This window comes from Brachycentrus maculatus, unplaced genomic scaffold (assembly GCF_059751285.1).
Source record: "Brachycentrus maculatus isolate JH-2025_06_01 unplaced genomic scaffold, ASM5975128v1 h1tg000904l, whole genome shotgun sequence".
Taxonomy (NCBI): domain Eukaryota; kingdom Metazoa; phylum Arthropoda; class Insecta; order Trichoptera; family Brachycentridae; genus Brachycentrus; species Brachycentrus maculatus.
Genome location: NW_028281629.1, coordinates 170,496 through 195,187, shown reverse-complemented (window position 1 = coordinate 195,187; position 24,692 = coordinate 170,496). Strand labels below are relative to the sequence as shown.

The following is a 24,692-nucleotide window of genomic DNA, read 5'->3' as shown; positions in this document are numbered from 1 at the left end:
AAAAAAATTAAATCAACGTGATATCAAAGAATTTTAAATATTGTTTATGATTTCTTTTTTATTTATACACTAGAATAATCACTCTATGGATGACGATGAATTTCTACCAAAATATAAATTAGATAAAATAAAACCAAATTGTCAATAAAAATTACTTTTTTTAGAATAAATTATCAAACGTAATTGTTGAAAATAACCTTAAGAATGAAGTATCAATATGTATTTAAGGTTTCTCAACTTGAAACAAACCATCTGTATACTATTCTGCCCATTATTTAACATCCATATTGCATTATTTTTTTAAAGATGTTATATATCCACTGTTGTGGATTCATTTCTAATAATATGTATTAAGTAGTATTTTCGTTAGATTAGGAATTTTATCCGACGGTGGCAATTTAGTTGAGAATTTGTGATGTGATATGGCTTATTCTAATTATTTAAAAACGATAGATGCTTCCTATCAAGGTGAGACATCTATATATAATACACAATATAATGATATATCATTCGTAAGGTATATTCCAGTACATGAATATATAATAGATCTCAAATAAATATCATTAATCATGATGATATTAGTTAAAATCAACGTTTAATATTTTTTAAATAATAACCTTAAACAAATATTGCACTTGCGTAAATTTTATTGCATCTATTAATTGCAGTATGTAATGTATTGAAAATCACATAAATTTAGATACCTCAAATTAAGATAAGATTAAATATTTTTAATTTTAGAGAGTTCTCATTTCAGTTTGTTTTGTTATGATTTTTTCCAGCAATGCGTGGTAATTTGATTTAATTATTATTTAAATAGTAAATTTCGTGGGGAAAAATAAAGAAAAAATGTAGCTGAAAAATTGGTGTATGGAAATTTTTTGTTAATATAAATAGTAGTTCATACCTTTTCTTTATACTTTCAGTAAAATTATTTATATGTACATGGATATTAAAAAAAAAAACACATTATTTGTAATACTAAAAAAAATGCTTGCAAAACAGATGAAGAAAAGATTGAATGGTTTCAAAATTAATATTTATTCGTAATATAACACGGTTAACATTTATTGAATTTTTTATCGGGAAATTGTAAATGGTATGTGAAATTTTGACTTCCATTAAAAATTTAAACAAAAACTAGCATTTTATATAACAAATAAACATATAAAGTATTTAGTAATATAATCGGTGAACATATTTAAATGACTTACCTTTAAAGTGATTTATTCTGTATCCTGATGCGTGGTTTACAAGTAGATAAATAACTCCCACGTATAAATTGAATCCCATCCCATTGACCTTTCAATTTTATATCGCCTTTGGAATGATAAATATCAGAAATGAAATTGGTGTATTTTACAATTTAAAGTCGCTGGGGATTTATACTCGAATTAATCAAAATTATTCAAATAACGGCAATAACTTACTTAACATTTTTGCAATATCGTAACTTTGTTACAATTTGGTAAAATTAGAGGCAGAGTGGTGAGTTCGATGTTCTTTTTTTTATTTATTTTAAGGGTAGAATACATTCTATAGAATACAGATTAATCAACTATGAGTGATGGATATTACTGTGGTTTAGGAAAGAAAATGGAGGAAGAGAACTTAGCCCTAGAAGATACATTACGTGGATGATTTACTATTATTTACAAACGCTTAGTATATTATAAAATAACGAATATTTTATAACGTAAGACATGATACAATAATTCCCAATAATATAATCTCTTTATTATTTATTGATTCGGCATTAATTTTGTGGAATGACATGATTATTTTATTAAAATTAAACACTTGAATATACCACTTTATCGAGTTTAATTTTTATTTACGACTAGTTTCGAAAACGACAGATGTTTTTATCTTCTGGTACAAATTAAAGCTTTTAATTTGTACCAGAAGATGAAAACATCTGTCGTTTTCGAAACAAGTCGTTAATAAAAATAAAACTCGATAAAGTGTTATATTCAAGTGTTTAATTTTAATGAAATAATATAATCTCTAATAAACCATGCTATTTCTGGAGGAAGTTTACTATATAGACTTTTTGTATACTGAATGAGATAAATCAATTGGTACACCTATAATAAAGTGCATGCTTTATCAACAAACAAAAAACGGATAAAGAAACGTCATTTTTCATTAAACATTAAATATATTTAATTTAAAAAATAAACTTCCAATATTTTTCATCCATCTCCGAAGAAGCGCTTTTAACTACCGTGATAGAGGCTCAGGGTTTGATTCCAAGGGTTAGGCCATAATAAATACATGTACTAGTAATATTTCCGTCTTATATTTATTTCATATAACCTTGGACTTAGTATCTGAAGCAAAGGATTAATCACCTTGTCTTGTGATGAAATTATCAAAATCACACGTGAGTCAGTACACGCCCTATGCACAGTTGGCAAGCAAAGAAAATATTTTTTGTTGTAATTTTTATGAAACTGTTAAATACAAAGCAAAAAATTTATTCTTGTAAATGCGAATTGAACCGGGTTCAATGCCCAGGGGGGGTCAAATAAATATATATAATTTTTTTTTCACTGTAATATTTATTCCATATTACCCTGGACTGGTACCTGAAACCGAGGGCTGATCACCTTTCCTTCGTGTGTAAACGATCGAGATAACACTGTGTTTATATGAAGCAGTGCCTTATGCACCATTGGGATGCGGATAAGGGTTTTATTATTAATGCGAATTGAAATTGAAATGACATTCTTGCGAGAAAAATGCTTAATTTTATTTGTTTTTTTTTTCACTAAATGATTGATTTCTCTCCAAAGCTCATTTCATTTGATTTGCTTTATTTTTAAAGGCGTTATTTACGGCCCGCAATCATTCAGAAGAAAATTGTAAGAAACAAGTTGAATCCATTTGTATTTAATCACTCGCTCCGTCAATTTGGGTTAAATGGATGAGGGAAGGTAAGATAGATGGTGGCGGTTAACATTCCAATGCACTGAGTGATTACACCCATTTTATGTGCAATTTATATCAATGTTCAGGAATCAAAGAATTACTGTAACACAATAATACGAGCCTGTGGTTTTTCTCACATTGTTACTGAGTATACGAAAGGGCGAAGAAGCCTTAAAATTAATCAGCATTAAGTGAATGGCAGGCCACCGATATTTTCGTAGGCATGTACCATGCTCCATATATAATATAATACAATATTGTACACAAGCAGTATTCCATTAAAAAATATTTCGATGAACCAAAACCTTTCAAGGAGATTGTGTATTTTTAATAATACATTTTTCAAATACAACTGGTTTTAGTTTATATTTGAAGGATTTCATAACTGTAATTTTACAACTTAAAACATACAAAATAACTTTTTAGATTTTATAGCAAAAAATATATAAGTGTTTATGTTTGTTAAATATACAGAAGAGACTCTCAGCATCAAATAAAATTGTATTCATGATCTGACAAAAATATTGTTTGAACTTAATACCTACATAAACGAGTATCATAACTATCTGATATTATTATGTTAAAGAAAAAATACATATTTTTATTTCTTTCACAAAATATGGTCAAATGAATTCGACATGTTTGTCTCTAAACCATCGACATACTAACATTTAAAATGATGTTGAAACAATATGTGGCAGTTGGAAGTACCATTTATACTCTACATAACATTTTATTTGAATAACTAAAAGCACCATTGATAAATTTAAAGTGTTGAAATTGAAAAACCTTGAATTTCTCGATAAAATATTGATAAACCATTATTTTTATATGGAGTGAGTACAATTAAACGTTTTAATTGCCTTATATAAAAATCCGCGATAACGTTAAAAATATAAGGTGTTTCGGTACTATTTTCAGTAAATACATGTTTTATTGCGTGACTTCACACAGGGGAAGAAAACACGATATTCGTGCGGTTTCCATAAGCTTTAAAGCCTTTCTTGTATAGATCATTGTATTCCATAAAATACAAAAGAAATTTTATCGATTTTATGACTTGTATTAATATACGAAAAATGAAATTTTCTCCTTTGTTCATTCACTGTTTAACGAAATAGAATAAGTTAAGTATTAAGTCATGCTTATTAACTCATAAATAACATTTATTTTGTAACGAAACCTTTCCATGATATTATTATTCTATCTCAACTATGTGGAGAAGAATTTCATCAAATATCATATAATTTTTGTCAATATTGATGCGACATTTCACGCAGGCTCAGATCAGGGAGTCATTTAAAAAAATAGTTATATTATTAATATTTTTAACAAAAACTTTGTGGTCAGTCATTTTTAACAAAATATTTCTACGTGTAATTTATTTATTTTCAGTTTACATGACAAAATATTCTATATCTAACTACTAAAAGTTCAAAGAGATGTAAGAAGGAAAACATTTAATCAATATATATGTATATGTATATATTTAAATATATATATATATACATATATATATATATATATATATATATATATCTATATATATATATATATATATATATATATATATATATATATATATATATATATATATATATATATATATATATATATATATATATGTATTTGCAGGTTTTTAAATATTACACTTACAAAAAATCGACAATAGTATGAAATTCAATTTATATTTAACTATTTTTTTTCCTTCGTGATATTTTAATTTATTTTTTAATTACACTTATACATAGAAAGTCGTGGCAAAAATAATTGATGATAAAATTATCTCAATTTGTCTGGATTTATTTTTAAAATTTCATTAATATGTGTTTTCTGTTATAAAATAAATATTTTCTTAATAACCCTTCGCATTATTATTATATAATATAGTGATATTCTTACTTATTAATATAATTAATATAGTTATTCTGACGCGTTGTTTCGTTCTTCTCGTTGGACATTTTCTAAGGAGCGCTTCAATCAACTTTATAAAAAAATAGGTGTGAATAAATAATTGGGATATTTTTAATAATAATTAAGCATATACTTACATCTTTTTTTGTCATTCATTTTTGCTTTATAGTAAAAAAAATACAGATTCTATGAACACTCGTTTAACTCATATTAATGATGATATAACACGTCAAAACTTATTCTGCTCATAATTGTAATAAATACTTTTTTACAAATAGCACACTGAAGACATTCTCAAGCAGAAACTCGTTAATGAAAATTCTCAGTTGCACTGAAGCCTTGACTCAGGAACAGAAATTTACGGTTCTGAAAGTTAAAAATAAAAAAGCCCCACACGTCATGAGCCTGTTAACGTGCTGAAATATAGAAATATGTTTGAAAAGCCTCCGTAGCCTCGCAAGCCTTGTATGAAATACTGAAGGTGATTAATTAAAGAACCAACTGAGCTATGTGACTGGCTACACCGGGATACAAATTGTTGGCATATTTGTGATGTCAAATGAGAATTTAGTTGGCTCTATATTTTTAATGTTTTTTTTTTTAAATATCCCGATACAAATATTTTGTCTAGTTTACGGTCAGTAGGCTTATAACAATGAGCAAAAATTTTTACATTTGTGCAAATAAAATGAGCAAAGTCTGACATTCATATAACTATTCTTTTTTCCTTTAAAAAATTAACGACAAAAGAAAATGCATCTAACACATTGAAATATTTTTTTTTAAATATCTCAACAAAGATAAATATTAAGAAGAGAATTTTAAAGTTTGGCGTACAAACTTTAATGGCAGGGAAGTGATCACTGTATTCACAATTACATTATTATGCACTCTACATTATATAATATTCACCATTATAATTCGATTAACAACCATGTTACGTACATTTAAAAACGTTGTTCATATGTACATTAATGTACATGTTGCAAGTGGCAAAAAACACTTTCAGTATTATGTCGATGAGTTCAAACATTTAAAGTTTATAATTATTTGTGAGTTGATGAATGTGATCTGTATTTATTTCCTGCAATATTTCACAATAAAACCTCCGATAAAATCATTTTTATTCATTTTATTCACAATGTTTTTCAGAATTTGTGAGAAAATATTCGGATGTACATAAAATATTGTAATTTTGTAAATATCACGAATACAGATTTTTACGAAAACCGTTAACAATAGAATACGATCAGTTTTTAAAAGGTTGAGAGTCTGAAAATAAAAATTCCAATAATCAAACATTTTTCTATCGTGGTGTCTATAAAATTAATTTACAGTTTTGTAAATGCTTCGGTACTTCATAGAAACTCACATCAAATATTAATAAATTTTACTTAGTTAATAAGAGGAACTATGAAAAGCTGATGAATACTAAAAACGAGAAAAAAAAATCTTCATTTTGACATCTCATTTTGAAATATATGTATTTTTTGGTTAAATTATTTTTAATTTTATTTTTTAACATTTTATCTATTAGCGCGTTATTATACCCGTTGTTTTTTGCTATTAGTTTAATTGTGTTTAATTCACGATTATAATTTGAGTTACTGAGGGGGATATTAATTAGTCTATTTAATAATGAATGGAAACTGGCCATTTTATGTGAAATGGGATGAATGGAATCAGCTGGAATGACTGTGTCAGTGTGTGTTGGTTTACGATATATACTAAAATCTAATTTATTATTTATAACTTAAATCGATAAATCAAGCAAATTTAGGGTATTATCGTCATTTTTTTCCATGGTAAAATTAATATTATTATGTAATGTGTTGATGTGGGTAAGGAATGAATCTAGTTGTCTATCAGTACCAATAAAAATACAAAAAATGTCATCAACGTACCTACACCATCTAAAAATACATGTTTTTACAATAGGATGACTAGAATTTAATAATTCTGTCTCAAAATCATTAAGGAACATATCAGTTTTGTAAATGCTTCCGTACTCCATAGAAACTCACATCAAATATTTATAAATTTTACGTAGTTAATAAGAGGAACTATGAGAAGCTGATGAATACTAAAAACGAGAAAACATTTTCTTCATTTTGACATCTCAATATAAATAAAGAGGAATATGAGTTTGAATATTTACAAAGCTCACAAATTGCCAGAATCTGGTTCAATAGATCACTTTTTATACTTGTATCATTCACCATTCTACCCATGATTGACAACTACAATACTGAAAAATGTATAACTCATTTTAGTATTCTCGATTATCAAATTAATAAAATTTAATTTTAAAAATGACATAAAATATTTACAACAATAAAGAAAATATAATTACAAGAACTTTTACAACATTTTGAGTGTGTCCAAATACTTGTTGACAAAATCTGGATTATCTCCAATTACAGGAGTTATTTTCATATTATTTTCTGGCGTTTCTCATGTGTGTGATTATAATCCAGGATTCGGACCTCACATACTAATTAATATAAGAGTTTCTGCTTAGTAAAAAGCTTCTTTACATCTCACCAATAGATGTCTCAAGTGAAGTTCTAGTGATTCAAGAACAAGGTTTCTAAATTGGTTCATATATATAGAACTTCCAAGAATTTGAGTAGTGTGGTTGTCAATAATGGGTAGAATTGGTGAATGTTACACGTGTGTAAAGTGATCACTTAAACCAACCTATGACGGTCGTCAGCCCCGTAAATGCCCAGACTTCCATATTCTTCTTCATCTTTGATGAGATGTCAAAAAAATAATGCAAGAACTTTTAATGAGGAGAAAGATATTCCATTTAAATTGAAAAATATTATTTGCTTTAAATACACACAATGAGCAATTGTTAGCGATGAGAATTATATTGTTACCTAACGTGTTATATATTATTATAACGAACAGTAGAAATAGGCATACTACGATTGCTTTGTAATTTTCTCACATAAACAATTTTCGAGAGTTCAAATTTTAATATTTTCCCTTGGAAAAATCTCATTCAGTAACAAAATTCCAATTTAATTGACCTTTTCAATTTGCGCCGTGCCTGACAGCTACCTGCGTTTCTTGTTATTGTCGGTAAAATGCTTACGTACTCTAAATCCCGTAGCATTAAATATTTTCATTCAGAATTTAAGCGCTGGGAATTAAATTGAAAGGTTGCATATATTTTTGGGGCAGGGGTGTGATGACAAACAGGGATACACGCTACAAGGCACATCTCTAACGAGCGTTCACCTTTATAACCGTAAGCAAAAAAGCAGTACCGTTTACACTGAAAAAATCACACCATATAAAAAATGTGTTTAACATTTTTATACAGGTCCTCTCGGAACTAATTTCCCCGCTTTTCGTGTGTTTCCCTACACATGAGTCCCGAGGGCAGCCCGGGTTAGCGCGATATGTGGCGGGCAATTAATTAGAAGGACGGCTACATACAAATTGTTGGAATATTTGCAGAGAAATGTAAACAGGGTATAAGTTATTAATATAACGCGTTGAAGGATTCCTGAAGATTTCACAAGCAAAGATTTCCGGGGAACAGGGACTAATCTCCCTACTTTAGGCATAACTTGAACACACGAGTATCTGGGAGATTCAACATTTAAGTAGTGATTCAGCTGGATACAAGTTTCGGAAAATGTACGAGTTAATACGTTTACATCTGAATATACAAAATATATTCATATGCGTACTTATATAGATCCTTTTTAACCATTGACTTATGCGAAATTCTTTTTTTTTATCTATAAACGTAATCAAAATATCCTGAATTCATAATATATCAGAAATATCATTTTGAATATATTTTTTAACGTTTAAAAGTTGTAGATTTTTTTTCGAAACTTAAGTTCAACTTCCTACTCTTTCTTAACTTTTGTTAGCATAAAATATCTTTAATTATGAATATATGAATAAAAACAACGAAGAAATATTACCTATTCTTGTAGAAAAATATATTTTTTTATTTTATTTTCACATGTTAAATACCCCTATTTCTTACGTTTTACTATAACACGTATTAAGCTTCCTTCCTGTTATCCATATTCTCTGTACTGGAGGTCCCGGGTTCGATTCCTAGGGGGAGTAAAATAAATATAAGTGATTTTTTACGCTAATATTTATTCAATATTACCCTGGACTATTGCCTGAAGCGGGGGCTGACCACCCTTCCTTCATGTGTTAACGATCAAGATAACACTGCGTTTTATGATACAGTGCTCTATACACCATATAAGGTGCATATAAGAATTCGAAGGATAATGAATAATTATATTTTTATCTTTTGATTGGAGCGGGGAACAGATCGCCTTTCCTTCATATGTTAACGATCAAAATAATAGTCCATTTTTATGATGCAGTACCCTATGCACCATCGGGTGCATTTAAGGGTTTGAAGAAGAATGATGAAGGATATTTTTATCAAGTTTATTATTTTATTTTCACAATTTAAATACATTAACGAAGGTTAAGCGTGAATACTAAGAAGAGCGTTTTCCACAGCTAGCGTCTCCGGTTTGCGGCTGAGCGAGGTCCGTATTCCGAACCACATATTCAGGGGGAGCGCTGCGCGGCTCGAGTGCATCTTCGAGCTGGATAAGGGCGAGTCGCTCTACTCCGTCAAGTGGTACAAGGATGGGAACGAGTTCTTCAGGTACCACCCCAAGGACAACCCCCCCGCCAGGGTGCTGAATCTGCCAGGGGTCGTTGTAGATGTGAGTATGATTAATCATTATTTTACATCATAATATAAAATTAACAAAAGTGTGTTGATGGTTTGTATATATTATTATTAAAACCCTTATCCGCACCCCAATGGTGCATAGGGCACTGCTTCATATAAATGCAGTGTTATCTTGATCGTTTACGTACGAAGGAAGGGTGATCGGCCCTTCGCTTCAGGTGCCAGTACAGGGTAATATTGAATAAGTATTAGAGTGGAAAAATCACTTTTATTTATTTGACCCCCCCTGGGAATCGAACCCGGGACCTCCAGAATGGTAGCCGAGCGTCCTGACCATTACACTACGGAGGCGGACATATATATTGTATATATTGTATATATAGAACAAATGAATAAAGAAAGAACAAATAATCAAATTTATAAGGCAATTGTAGGTGGATATAGTAGGAGACAGAAAGAACAAGAAAAACATAGCTTGATCAAGTTTTTAAATTCTTATAAGTGGTCAAGACAGAAGTCAGGAATAATTGTCGGATATGTCGCTCACTCCTTTCAAGAACGTCAAATATCGTAAAACTTGATTTTAAGGAGAACGTTTTTAAAGTTTAAAAATATAATACAATGTATTCAAAATAAATATCAAGCTACTTACTGAACTTTTTACTGTGCAAATCTTTTTAGTTAAAACCTGAAGTTTTTTCTCCATTTGAAAAATATTTAGTATATTTAAAAAAGTAATTAAACAATACCTTTTTTTCATAATGCAAAAACAACACTTTCTGCCCTGTAGCGGGTAAATATTAAGTTAAAAATATGCCTCTTTTGCTGGGATAAAGTACATTTTCTGAGCATTCCGAAAACACGCACAATTAAAAATTTACGATTTTCGATTTATGACGTTCTTGGAAGGAGTGAGCGATGTATGAGGAGATGCATAAATGATTGTTTGCTAATGCAGAGTAGTATGGTGTCCCTTTCTCTTTATTTATCCTTGCGGGGAAGCTATGTGATGGTTAGTTAAATGGCTTATTTATTTCCCACAGGTGTCAGTTACAATTTCGAGCTCCTAATCTCTTCTGTGTTAATGAGGTGATGTTTAAATAAAATTCGAAAAATATTACACGAGAATATCAGGTATAAAATTTCTGAAAATATGGAGAAAAATTTGGATAAAATCAATTTAAAACAGTGTGTAATCGTTAAAAAAGATTTTAGGAGCTCCGGCGGATTTCTGATTATTATCAGCGTAATTCTTTGAGAGTTCTACGATTAATGAAAAATAATACGAAGAGTTAATGAAACAGATATTTAAACGGTACGAGTAATATTTTAAGAAAAAATAGTGTATTCTAAGTGTAATGCAATTTTAAAATGGAAAGACAGTATTGACTATCGATAGTCGACTATCGAATTGACTATCGAATACAAAAATAAAAAAATAAAATTCATATCTTTACAATTAGTTTTTAGTATTCCCCGATCTTATCCCGAGAAAAAATATTCCAGAAGTGTTCGCCTACTCTCTTTAATCCAACCCTACGCTGTATAATCTATTTTTGATTTTATCACCTGAAAAATGAATAAACTAAAGATATTTCAAATATAGCGAAGAAATGATTGGTTTTTCAATACAATGTCGAAGGCGGCGGTGGCGGTGTATGAACAATGAGAATATTTTTTCATAAAGTGTTACCAAAAAAGTGTATCGGAGGAAAGAATAAATAACAAAAAAAAACTAATCAACTATTTAAAAAAATACAGTAAATAGAATTATTCGTTACTTAATTGAAGGTTGTAAAAGAAAAACACTTATTTTTTACCACTTCAGTTTTATTTATTTTATTGAAACGACTAGTTTCGGAAACTACTTCCATCTTCAGGTCTAAATATTAACTAAATCATTGATAATTATCTGTACTTTAAATAAGAAACAGCGAGAAATTTAAAGATAAGAATTAAAGAACATAGTAGCTGTCTTGTTAGTAATTATTTTTCGGAATTCGCAAATCACATAATAGATACCAATCACTCATTCGACTGACATAAACTAAAATTATAGCACCCACTACCACACAAAGGCCAAATAATTAATAACTTTGTAAATTCTAATAATAATTTTATACACTATTTTTTATTTCAAATTGTTTACCTTTGGTTTCCATTTTTCCTTTATTCTCAAACCCCATCCCCTGACTCATCCCCTCGCTTCCTTAATTACCCCCTCCTTATTTATAGAACAGATAATTATTTATGCTTTAGTTTATATTTTGATCTGAAGTAGGAAGCATAGTTTTCGAACCAAGTCGTTATAATAAAATAAATACAACTTAAGTGGTAGAAAACCAGTATTTTTCTATTATAATTTTAATAAATTTTAATAATTTATGTTTAACATTTTATTTACTACCCTTAAGACAGTTATCATATAGAATTTTTCATTAAATGATTCGACAGTCACTTTGTAGTAAAATCCATCCATTTTTTATTTTTATTTTTACTTGTATCGAATTGTGGTATTTACCAAGTAAAACTTAACCTAAAAATAAATTGAATTTTCACCAAATAAAATTTAAGTAACATATTTTACGTCTTGTTGTTCTAGTTGGAGAATTCTACGGAAACCCTTGTGACTCTCAAGTCCGTGCCCTTATCAGCTTCAGGACGCTACCGCTGCGAAGTCCTGGGAGAAGCTCCATCCTTTCACACTGTCGTTGAACATGGAGATATGACAGTTATTGGTTAGTTTTATCTGTTGTCATATCGTACATTTATACTATACACAAATTGCTTCCCTTTTCTCTCTCTCCCTCTTTCTACACGCACGCACACACACACACACAGTATTAATATGTGTGTGTGTATATTTATATATATATATATATATATATATATATATATATATATATATATATATATATATATATATATATATATATAATATATATATATATATATATATATATATATATATATATATATATATATATATATATATATATATATATATATATATATATAAATATGTAAATGTCTATGTAAATACTTTCTTAATCGAGAATCAGACATGTTACAGCAATAAAAAAAAACAAAAAATCAGCAATAATACTACTAAACAATTAAAAATATAAATTAATGAGATGACTTTTTCAATCGTCAAATATATTTACGAAAGTCGTTAATTACATTAAGGGTTGGTGAAGAACCACTTTCATAAATAAATGTCTTCATTAAGTACGAATATGAATATCAGATGTTATAAAATGTGCGTCTAGAGTTGAAACTGGTGAACGAACAAACCCGTTTTCCATCAAAATATTCATAGATCTATCAAGATATTTTGAACGAAATCTATTACAAAAGCTTCAGTAAAATACTTTTCCAGTCAACTATATGTAAGATTCATTAATTCAAAGGTCTCAAGAGATCGAATAAGGAAATAAGTCACTCGAAAAATGATTTTATCGCTTATTAGGGATCCAAAAGAGACTTGAAAGAAATAATATTAATAGGGGGAACGTCCCAAACTTCTCACAAAGGCCTTTCGGAGAGTAAACGCCAAAAGATATGAGATTTTATACGGTACACAAGATAATGTAGTCTTATAAAAAATGTCTTGACTTTCCATCTTGTGAACTTTGAAGAGTTTTAAAGCCTCTTCTTCCGCAGTGCTGTCGTAAAAATTTACTAATTTGTTGAAAGTTTCAAAAAGACGGATCCTTTGATTTTATTCGATAAATTTGACTCGCGTAAAATTTCATCGGGTTTATTTTTAGTAGTGAAACAAAACTTCCACTATTTCAAAGTGTAATTTAAGACACGTATAATTTAGTACTGAATGACTGTTAACGTAAATTTTATTAGAAATTTTATGAATTTCGCTTTGAGAATATTGTAAAAAGTTCTCTTTTAAGTGCTTTAATATTTTATGACTCAGATATAAAAAAAATATTATTACTTATTTAAAAATGGGCAATTAAGAATCTAAATAACGGTTTTAATGAAAAAAAAATATTTTTTGATGCGGAAAGATAAGACTTGAATATATTGTATTTTAACGTTTCTGACATCTTAACATAGGTGAAGTAGAATTTGGAAATCTGGGTATTTGACCTGTCATAGGCTGGTTTAGTGATTACTTTACACACGCGCGACATTTACCCATGATTGACAACCAAACAAATCAAATTTTTGAAACTCCTACATATATCATTAATCTTATGACGATGTACGTGTGAGTTCAATAAGGTTAATAACCAGTTTTTGATACTTTTCATCATTTTAATATGTCGAGAAATCAAAATATTAAAAATAACTAAGTGAAGAAGCCCAGATTTATGTACAAGTATTTGGACCTACTCAAAAAGTTGTCAATAAAATAACTTGTCAAATTAAAGCTGCATAAAAATTCAAAATCATGTTTTCAAGCGTTTCCCAGTATGTAAAGTAATCCGGTTAGGATCTTGTATATATCCGAATAAAATATTTTCTGCCAAATCCAACCATAGATTGCTCTAGTGAACGTACATTAATGATATTTGTAGGAGTTCCCAAAATTTGAGTCGTATGGTTATCAATTATGGGTAAAAATTTCGAATGTTAAGTAATCACTATTATATGTAAAGTAATCACCTAACTAGCCTATGACAGATCGTAATATTTGTAAATACTTAGGCTTCCATATTCTTCTTCATCGATGTTAAGATTCCAAAATTTAAAAATAACTCCTTAGTGGAGAAACCCAGATTTATGAACAAGTACGTATTTGGACATACTGAAAATGTTGTACATTGTATTTTATATAATACCAACGAAATGCTAGGTGATATTTCCTCCCGCTCCGCTATTTTTCCTCAATTTATATTCTCCCTAAGTACTGCCAGGTCGTCCCTTCGTTCTGCTCCACTCCTTCTCATCTCATCCGAGGTGAATGTTAAAATTTTAATCTTCATAAAGGATGCCTGGCCGGGCCTCGTCATAACGGCGACTTAATTTGGTATGGCAATCAAGACGTTAAAAACGTAAAAGGCAAACTGTGTTGTGAGAACACCCCGGGCGGTGAAAGGACATGAAACTTTCCAGACCTTCGGGACCAAAGCGGGCAGATGGAATCTCATATTTCACGAAATTAATAAAACATTTCTACATATTCGCACAAAAAGGACCATCATTTCGTAATTCATTTAAAAGTTTTTCCTTTTTTTCGGGTGGCATGCTATAATTTAACATTAAACTGAAGTATTTTAGACTACTTTATAAGGTTTTAGTTCATGAAGTGTTTTGCGGAACCATAAATTAACGCCGTTGAAGAGATTTAAAGCGCTGGGTTTTTCTGTACAAGTTTTTTTATTTAAACTTTTAATATGCTAGTAACGTGAAACGTACTTTAAATAAATAATTGATTGATCGCTTTGTCTTCATTTAAGTATTTTTTGCTTCATAGTTCTCAATTTTATTAAATAATCATAAAAAATTTATTAATTGATTCGGCAGTTACTTAGTGGTAAAATCTATCCATTTTTAATTAATGTTTTACTTATACGGTGTTTGAAAATGATGCGGAATGCATTGAAACACGTGTCACAGTAGATTTTAAGAAATAGTGGTATTTACCAAGTAAAACATTAATTAAAAATAAAAAAAATATTTACACTATTAATAAAAAATTGAAATTAAACCTCATCTCGTAGGGAGTTTGTTAGTTTTTTTCTTTATTATTTATTGAGTTGAGTCTCCAATATATTTGAGAAAGAAAAAAATGTTTCTGTATGTTGTCATAGTATTTATAAATACGGTATTATTTATTCTACTACACAATTTTTTCAGACTTCGAATCCCGGAGTAGACAATTCTCTATGATGTAATTTCTTCATATTTTCATGATCGTTTTTTCTAATTTTTAGTTTTTAAAATGAAAAACATTTTTAATAATTTCTCAACATGATACAAATTATAAATTCGTAATATCTAAAAGTAAAAGTTCGACCACCATAGGGGCATGGTTAAGTATTCAAGTATTCAATCAAACGGTTTCGGAATTATCATTCCTTCATCAGGTCAACTGAAGACTACAACCGTAGACTTTAATGGTCTACAGTTGACCTTATGATGGAAAGGTTATTTCGACAGGTAGTCGTGAAGTAGCATCACAAAAATAGTCGTATCACAAAAAGTGAACGATGAATGAGAAGGATAGTATTAAATAAGAACTGTGTAATAATTGATGACTAGTGACGTATTTTTTCATGATTATTAAAGCATATTTGACAATTAATTTTGCAACAAATAATAAATAAATAAAAAGTGAACAAAATAATAAGACATATTATTTTTTGACATCTCATCAAAGATGAAGAAATATATGGATGCCTGGGCATTTATGGGGCTGACGACCGTCATAGGCTGGTTTAAGTAATCACTTTACACACGTGTAACATTCACTAATTCTACCCATTATTGACAACCACACTACTCAAATTCTTGGAAGTTCTATATTTATATATATATATATATATATATATATATATATATATATATATATATATATATATATATATATATATATATATATATATATATATATATATATATATATATATATATATATATATATATATATATATATATATATATATATATATATATATATATATATATATATATATATATATATATATATATATATATATATATATATATATATATATATATATATATATATATATATATATATATATATATATATATATATATATATATATATATATATATATATATATATAAATATATATATGTATATATATATATATATATATATATATATATATATATATATATATATATATATATATATATATATATTTATATATATATTTATATATATATATATATATATATATATACATATATATATATATATATATATATATATATATATATATATATATATATATATATATATATATATATATGAAACAATTTAGAAACCTTGTTCTTGAATCACTAGAACTTCACTAGAGACATCTATTGGTGAGATGTAAAGAAGCTTTATATTAATGATTATTGATATTCTTCTTCATCTTTGAGGAGATGTCAAATAATAATATGAAAATAACTCCTGTAATTGGAGATAATCCAGATTTTGTACACAAGTATTTGGACACACTCAAAATGTTGTAAATAATATGACCATTATATACATATGTTTCTCGCGAGTTATTTCATGAATTTTTACTGAAAAATATCTTATTTCCTCCAGCCCTTCCTGAAGAAGGTCCCAGGATAACAGGCGGACTCCGACGATACCACCCGGGAGACACGGCCAAACTGTGGTGCGCGTCGGGTCCTAGCAGTCCTCCGGCAGGACTCTCTTGGCTGCTGAATGGCCAACCCGCTCCTCTCACGGCCTTGCGCGGTCCTAAATCCAATCCATCACCCCCTGGACTCACTACCACTACCCTTGGACTCGAGTTCAAAGTGCGCCCGGAGCACTTTAAGGATGGAGATTTGAAACTGAAGGTTTGGATATTAATGTTCTAAGTGATCCGTTTGTTGTGGCTCCCAACACGCAAAATTATAATAAACTTTTTTTGAAACCACCCAGCAGTTTAAATATATTACCTGTTTATTTCTCTAAGCAACGTCACTACGACCAGAGACATTTTAACGAGTTTATAAATATATATTTTTTAATATTTTACAAAATTTAAATATATTTTACTTATTAAATATTTTTCTACTAACTAAAATAATATAAACATTTAATGTTTGATGTTTTTATAAACAATTTGTGGTGTTTACTACAATTAGGTAGAGCAAGAGATACTTCAACTCTCCTTGACAGAAGTAATCTTATGAAACGAATTCTAAACTTGTGTTAGAGAATAATTGTATAATACCTTATAATTTTATAAATTATTAATCGTTATTCTAACATAATTGAAAAACAATCTTAAGAAAATAGTTCTTGTTGTAAGATGTTGAATAAATATTTTTTATGTATATTAATTTCCCTACTAAATTATATCGTAGTCGTACAGGAGAAAAAGACCAACTACAAAACGTAAAATGTTCAGGAGGGCCATTTAAGTCACTTTTGCTTGTCAAGAAAATAAACATCGATGCAGTTAGTCATTTTCAACATGTCAATATATTATATTTCCAAGATTAAAACCACTTTTGGATTTTTTCAGGGCTATATTAAGCTAGTAAGATATCAAATAGTCAAAAATCACGTTTTTGTAAAAAATGCACTTGGTCACTTTCTCCTGTATGACTACGATATGTCAATACAAGTAGCAGGATGTAGTTCTTTTCATTTCTTTTAAAAATCCAAATTATACAATATTTGACTCACATGACGCTCGATTTTTTTTTTTTTTTTGTATAATACTCTTTAATTTTCTTTAAAGTTGAGTTAATTTCGTTATTTACCATCGCTTTTATATAAAAGAAAGAGGAGGTAAAATCTTTTTTTTAAAGTAAAATCTCAATGTCTACTTGTGTAATTTTACTAACTGAGCATACGATCTTATCAGAGTCAAACTTTGGGGATACGCAATTTGAGTTTATTGTCGCCAGAATAACCTCTATCCCGGATAGTACTTCCCATAGCCAGAAATTAGTTCGTACTTGAAGGGTGAATGTAATAATGGAGACACTTGTTTTAGTGCATAGCCACAATAGCCACAGTTTACTGGCGCAGTAACGAGGAGAGCGTGGAGGGCGAGAAGCCCCAGAGGGCGCCGGCCCTGGAGAGCCGGGACAGCGCAGCAGGCCCGGACTCGCGCGCGCACAGGGTGCAAGGTAGGTCGTAAACACTGCGGACCCGACCAACCCTACATTCATCTTGTCCTTTGTATGAATTATCTTCGAACCTTTCTCTTTAATTTCGTGGAGCTACTTAATTATCTACACATAATGGTCCGCTGGAGGAGACAAATGGACGGTCCGGAAAAGAAATCTCTAAAGTTAGTTAAGATTATTCTTCTTAATTAAAAAAATATTTTTTTTATTAAAAAATACAACTAAATAACAATTTTCTTCTGTTTAAAATATTATCCTTTATATGTTTGGAAAACATCGTCATATTTTTGGAAAGCTCAAAATATTTTTTCCAGATACTAACGGGGATAGTAAGCAAGTATGTACTATCCCTGGATAGTTGGGATGAGGGTAACCAAAAAATACGACGGTCTTTTACAAAATAAGTAACAGATAAAAGAGCTAGGCAGGTCCTCACTAAACTGCCTTCAAATCATTCAACATGTTCCAAGACCTAATAGAAGAAGACGTCGATGTTGTCCGTCTTCTTTCTACCACAAATTTGGACACTCAAAATTTTGCTTAGCATAATCGTTACATTTAGAGATTTCTCTGATCGGATCGTCCAAATGGCTGTATCCTCGTTTCAAAATATTTTTTTTTTATTAGAGTTCATTTCGTCATACATTCATTAGGTACTTCAAATTTTTAGGATAATTTTCCATCCAAGAATATAATTTTACTGAATTTGATACTTTTAGTCGAAACTCACAAAACATATGTGTTATTTCTTAAATTTTTCGAGACATTATTAAACCTTGTTTCCTATCTTTATTTTGTAACCTTTTTTAATACTTTTTACAGTATTTTTTGTCGATTTTGTTGAACCTTTTGTTATCTTGTTATTATTCCTTATAAGTAAGAAATTAAAACAATAAATATTTCATCTTTAAAGAAACGGTTTCCCTCAACCCAAAAGTTTAATCATTCCATAAAAGAAAGGTGTTTATTGTTATTGATCTTTCGATAATAACTATTTTATTTTTTATTTATCTTTCATTCATAAAAATGTGCATAACACTGAAATGTGGATCACAACACTCAAGTCGAGTTTAAGATGATCTTTATGACCACTTTTATGACAGATCGTAAATTGGCACAACATTGTTAAGTGTACCAATACGATTTTTATGAAAGTTTGTAAAAGAGTGTTTTTTATTGAAACAGTCCATCATTTTAGTTTTTAGAGTGGTCCAAATAATAATCTGCAAAAGAAACACACAGGTTATTTTTTTCTGTAAAAAAATATAATTTTATCGTTTCATTTAATCGTTTGTTTGCTTATTGTATTTGATTGATTAGTTTCAAAGTTTTGACAGTGAAAGAAAATTATTTTAGTAATATGGTGTATTCAACCAATCTATCATATAAGTTCATTTTAGTGCCAAGAATTGATGTTTACTGTATTGTAATAAAAAAGTATTTATTTTTACAGCAAGAAAAAGGGGAAACTAGTATAATTAAGTAAAATTTAATTAAAATGAAAGCAAATATATATATATATATATATATATATATATATATATATATATATATATATATATATATATATATATATATATATATATATATATATATATATATATATATATATATATATATATATATATATATATATATATATATATATATATATATATATATATATATATATATATATATATATATATATATATATATATATATATATATATATATATATATATATATATATATATATATATATATATATATATATATATATATATATATATATATATATATATATATATATATATATATATATATATATATATATATATATATATATATATATATATATATATATATATATATATATATATATATATATATATATATATATATATATATATATATATATATATATATATATATATATATATATATATATATATATATATATATATATATATATATATATATATATATATATATATATATATATATATATATATATATATATATATATATATATATATATATATATATATATATATATATATATATATATATATATATATATATATATATATATATATATATATATATATATATATATATATATATATATATATATATATATATATATATATATATATATATATATATATATATATATATATATATATATATATATATATATATATATATATATATATATATATATATATATATATATATATATATATATATATATATATATATATATATATATATATATATATATATATATATATATATATATATATATATATATATATATATATTATATATATATATATAAACATATATATATATATATATATATATATATATATATATATATTTACTCTCACTGCTTATATTTAAAACTTTTTTTGAAGAAGGCAGTATATAAGTACTTATGTTTATAAAAAATAATATTTTTAGTATGGAGATCTTATGATAAAGAAAAATAAATATTTTAAATCATGAATAGAAAACATAAATAGAAAACTTAGAAAGCGCTAGAATCTGAAAATAATATGTATAAACGAAAAAAACTCCTTAAGGTATTAACATTAAAAAAAAAAATATTAGAATTTCCAGCTATTATGAAAATTGATAAAATTTCATTTTTAAATACTACACAATACATAGTTGTATCACATACAAACATTTAATTGCTGCTCCGACTGGCTCCTTTCCATTTTTATAATCCATTATTTTTTGTACGGATTTCAAAATAGTTTTCGATCAATATAATATTTCTTTTGGGAGCATATTATATACACAAAGGCTTAAAAAAATTCAATGCCTTTTCAAAAAAAAAATGATTTCTATGATTGGGAGCGTTAAACTGTTCCTCCATAGAGTACTCTACATGCAAATTTATTCGGTCAGCTTGCAAAATCCATTAGGAGGACCATGTTAAATATGTACATTGACCCAAATATATCTATGAACGGCAATTCGTCCGAATACTTTATATTCAGTCAGATTAATTGAATCTTTCAATATCCATGTTTAAGGTGGAGATAGGATCGAAAGGACCTCAGTTAGATCCTTTGTGGTCTCCGTTAGTTACTCTTCTTGATTAATGCCACGACGAAATGTAATTCGAAGTCCGTACCTTCATAAATTCGTATTAAAATTATGCATCACGCTCGTTAGGTGATATTATTATTTAATCAAGGATTTATTCGGGAGCCGTGATTCTGAACTGTGTGTTTGTAAACTCCACCAGCCTCGGGCGTGGGAATAATTAATATTATTGCTGGTACATATTATTGCTTTTGGTTTCCAACTGCACGTCAATATATTTATTTTACTGGTGATCGTTTGTTTAGTTACAGTTTCACGATACGAGGCTTGTTCCCGAATAATATTACATTAATACCGAATTTGGCAACAATTTATGTACAAATTGTATATACAAGTTTTGGCCGACACCTATTGATTTTACAACAAATTTACAATATGGGATGTAACGAATCTCTGGGGTTTTTTTTTAAATATTATTATGTTATATTGAAGATCGAATAGACTAGAAACTCATCTTATTGGGTTTTACTCTCTTATTTGTCGACCTCTATACAACTAATTCTGGATGGGATTCAACCTTGTCAAAACGATATTCATGTTTGATATGAGAAATAATAATAATAATATAACGCATTTAATGGAAATATAAACACACTTTTAGTATAAACATAGTTTTATTTTACACATTTCTAGTGTATACAATAGTAACATATTTAAATTCTTCTATTCCTGTCTGCACACAATGATGCATAAGGCACTACTTCGAATGGACTGAATGTTAAGTTAAACATTAGTTATATGAAGCAAGGTGATAAGTCTCGAGTTCCAGTCCAAGTTAATAATTTTTAAATATTTTTTGTGAAAAAACACTTTAATTTATTTTGAACCCCTGGGAATCAAACCCCAAACCAGCATAGTAGTCAAACTCAGATACCACTACATTATGAAGGCTGATGACATAGAAATTACATGTACATACGAATATTGACATAAATATAAACTAATTGACTTTCGTTATATCAATGTTTTTACGTGCTTTATTTGAAACAAAAAATATATATTTTTCATAGAATGCTAAAGATGGTTCAGGGAAATTCTAAAAATCCTTACATCAAGAAATTCGTTTTATTGCTGTTCATTACATTGAAGTTCCATTGTTTAATTTTTTTCTGACAATCATATTTCACAATTTCATAATTACATTTGTCTGTTTTCTATTATGTTATTACACTATAATACTATATTTTATTATAGTATTTTCCTTTTAACTCATTATTTTCATCAATTCACCATTTTTAAATTATATACCATGGTAACATTGAACAATCATCACTGCTTTCTAATTACACATCTCAAAACTTTAATATAAGTCACCAAAAGTAATAAAAATAACTAAATTTAACGATGACTTGTTTGAAGTATGCAGAAAAAAAATTATCAGAGTATACATGTAGAAAATGTTTATTATTGAGGTTTTTTTTAAGTTTTATACTGTTCTGGATTCATTTAAAAATTGGTGGTTCTTTGACTGTGGTTTATTCTATGCATAAGTTAAAAGGAGCTCTAAGTGAGTGAATGATTTTAACGAGAGATCATTCTAGAATGACCACTTGCCAGACTCCGTGGGTGTTCACACGGTTGCGAGATGTTGTTCTCACCAATCAATGTCAGCAACATACCCACATTCCTTATTCTTAGGATTATTGAGATGTCTAAAAGTATAATAAAACTATTATTTTTGGCCATCTCATCAAAGATGAAGAAGAATATGGAAGTCTGGACATTTACGAGGCTGACGACCGTCATAGGCTGGTTTAAGTGATCACTCTACACACGTGTAACATTCACCAATTCTACCCATTATTGACAACCACACTACTCAAATTATTGGAAGTTCTATATATATGAACCAATTTAGAAACCTTGTTCTTGAATCACTAGAACTTCACTAGAGACATCTATTGGTGAGATGTAATGAAGCTTTTTTTAAAGCAGAAACTCTTATGTATGTGAGGTCCAAATCTTAAAAAAAAACTTCATCACCAATAGATGTCTCTAGTGGAGTTCTAGCGATTCAAGAACAAGGTTTCTAAATTGGTTCATATGTATAGAACTTCCAAGAATTTGAGTAGTGTGGTTGTCAATAATGGGTAGAATTGGTGAATGTTACACGTGCGTAAAGTGATCACTTAAACCAGCCAATGACGGTCGTCAGCCCCGTAAATGCCCAGACTTCCATATTCTTCTTCATCTTGATGAGATGTCAAACAATAACATAAAGGTAACTCCTGTGATTGGAGATAATCCAGATTTTGTGAACAAGTATTTGGACACACTTGGAAAATGTTACGATAAAACTAATTTGTTTTTACTTTTTCAGCAACTATCCATAGTAATTCCTGCTGCCGCCATTTTGGATCGTCAACTCTAACCGCATTTCTCATTTTCTTGCATATAACCATAACGGATAGATAACAAAATAGTCCATAAGTGTAATTTTAACTCCATTAGTATAATGAATTTGTTCCAATAGTCATCTATGGAAAAATAAATAAGTTGCCAAATACTTTTAGTGTAAAAATTAAGATAAATGTATAAAAGGGCATATCTTTATTTATATTTAGTTCATCTTTGACTAGCAAGGATGATGACGAATCTTTTATTACAATATATCAACTGTTAATTTTATTGATTAAATACATTTTATGCATTACCGAACTTTGTTGAATGTTTTCCTATTTAAATAAAAAAAATCTGTCGCAAACATGCTGTTTTTTATTTCATCAAATCATCAACATTATTAAAAATGCCCTAATCTTTATCCGCTAATATTGTTTACACCCCCTTATAAAATTGTTACAAATTTCTATCTCAAAAGAAAAAGAGTAGCTTTCCTCTCAACTTAAGATATAATCTAGATCAGTGATTCCCAAAGTGGTCTATTATCGACCCCCAGGGGTCTATAACAACTTGCAAGGGGTCTATGTTTTAATTTGAATTTAAAATATAAATGTATAAAACCTAACATAAGTGGTTTTTAATTTTCACTACACTTCACTAAAAATACATTTGAAGTTAATGAATTTGATAAAAATCAATATCAGGTAAGGCAAGGGGTCTACGAGATAAAAGAGTTTGGGAACCTCTGATCTAGATGGTATTTAAACACCATATACAATATTTATTGATAAAAATTCCCTGGAAATATTTGTGTATAAAGATTTGGCACGTACATAATAATCCTTAATTAAATTTACAGGTGAAAATAAGAAGTACTCTTAGAAATAATTTATCATACTCTTTA

At 28.1% G+C, this 24,692-nt stretch overlaps 1 protein-coding gene across 1 annotated transcript in view; it reads left to right on the top strand.

Annotated features, from left to right (window-relative positions):
* The window catches only part of LOC148299891 (uncharacterized), a 50,662-nt gene extending 26,510 nt beyond the window's left edge, over nt 1-24,152 (top strand). The window contains exons 2-6 of the mRNA XM_088275526.1: nt 9,364-9,575; nt 12,147-12,282; nt 16,800-17,059; nt 18,211-18,346; nt 23,769-24,152. Of these exons, the coding sequence (XP_088131652.1) occupies nt 9,364-9,575; nt 12,147-12,282; nt 16,800-17,059; nt 18,211-18,346; nt 23,769-23,863 (839 nt within the window). The 3' untranslated portion in view covers nt 23,864-24,152. The remainder of the gene's footprint in view (nt 1-9,363; nt 9,576-12,146; nt 12,283-16,799; nt 17,060-18,210; nt 18,347-23,768) is intronic.
* Nucleotides 24,153-24,692: the final 540 nt, after the last annotated feature.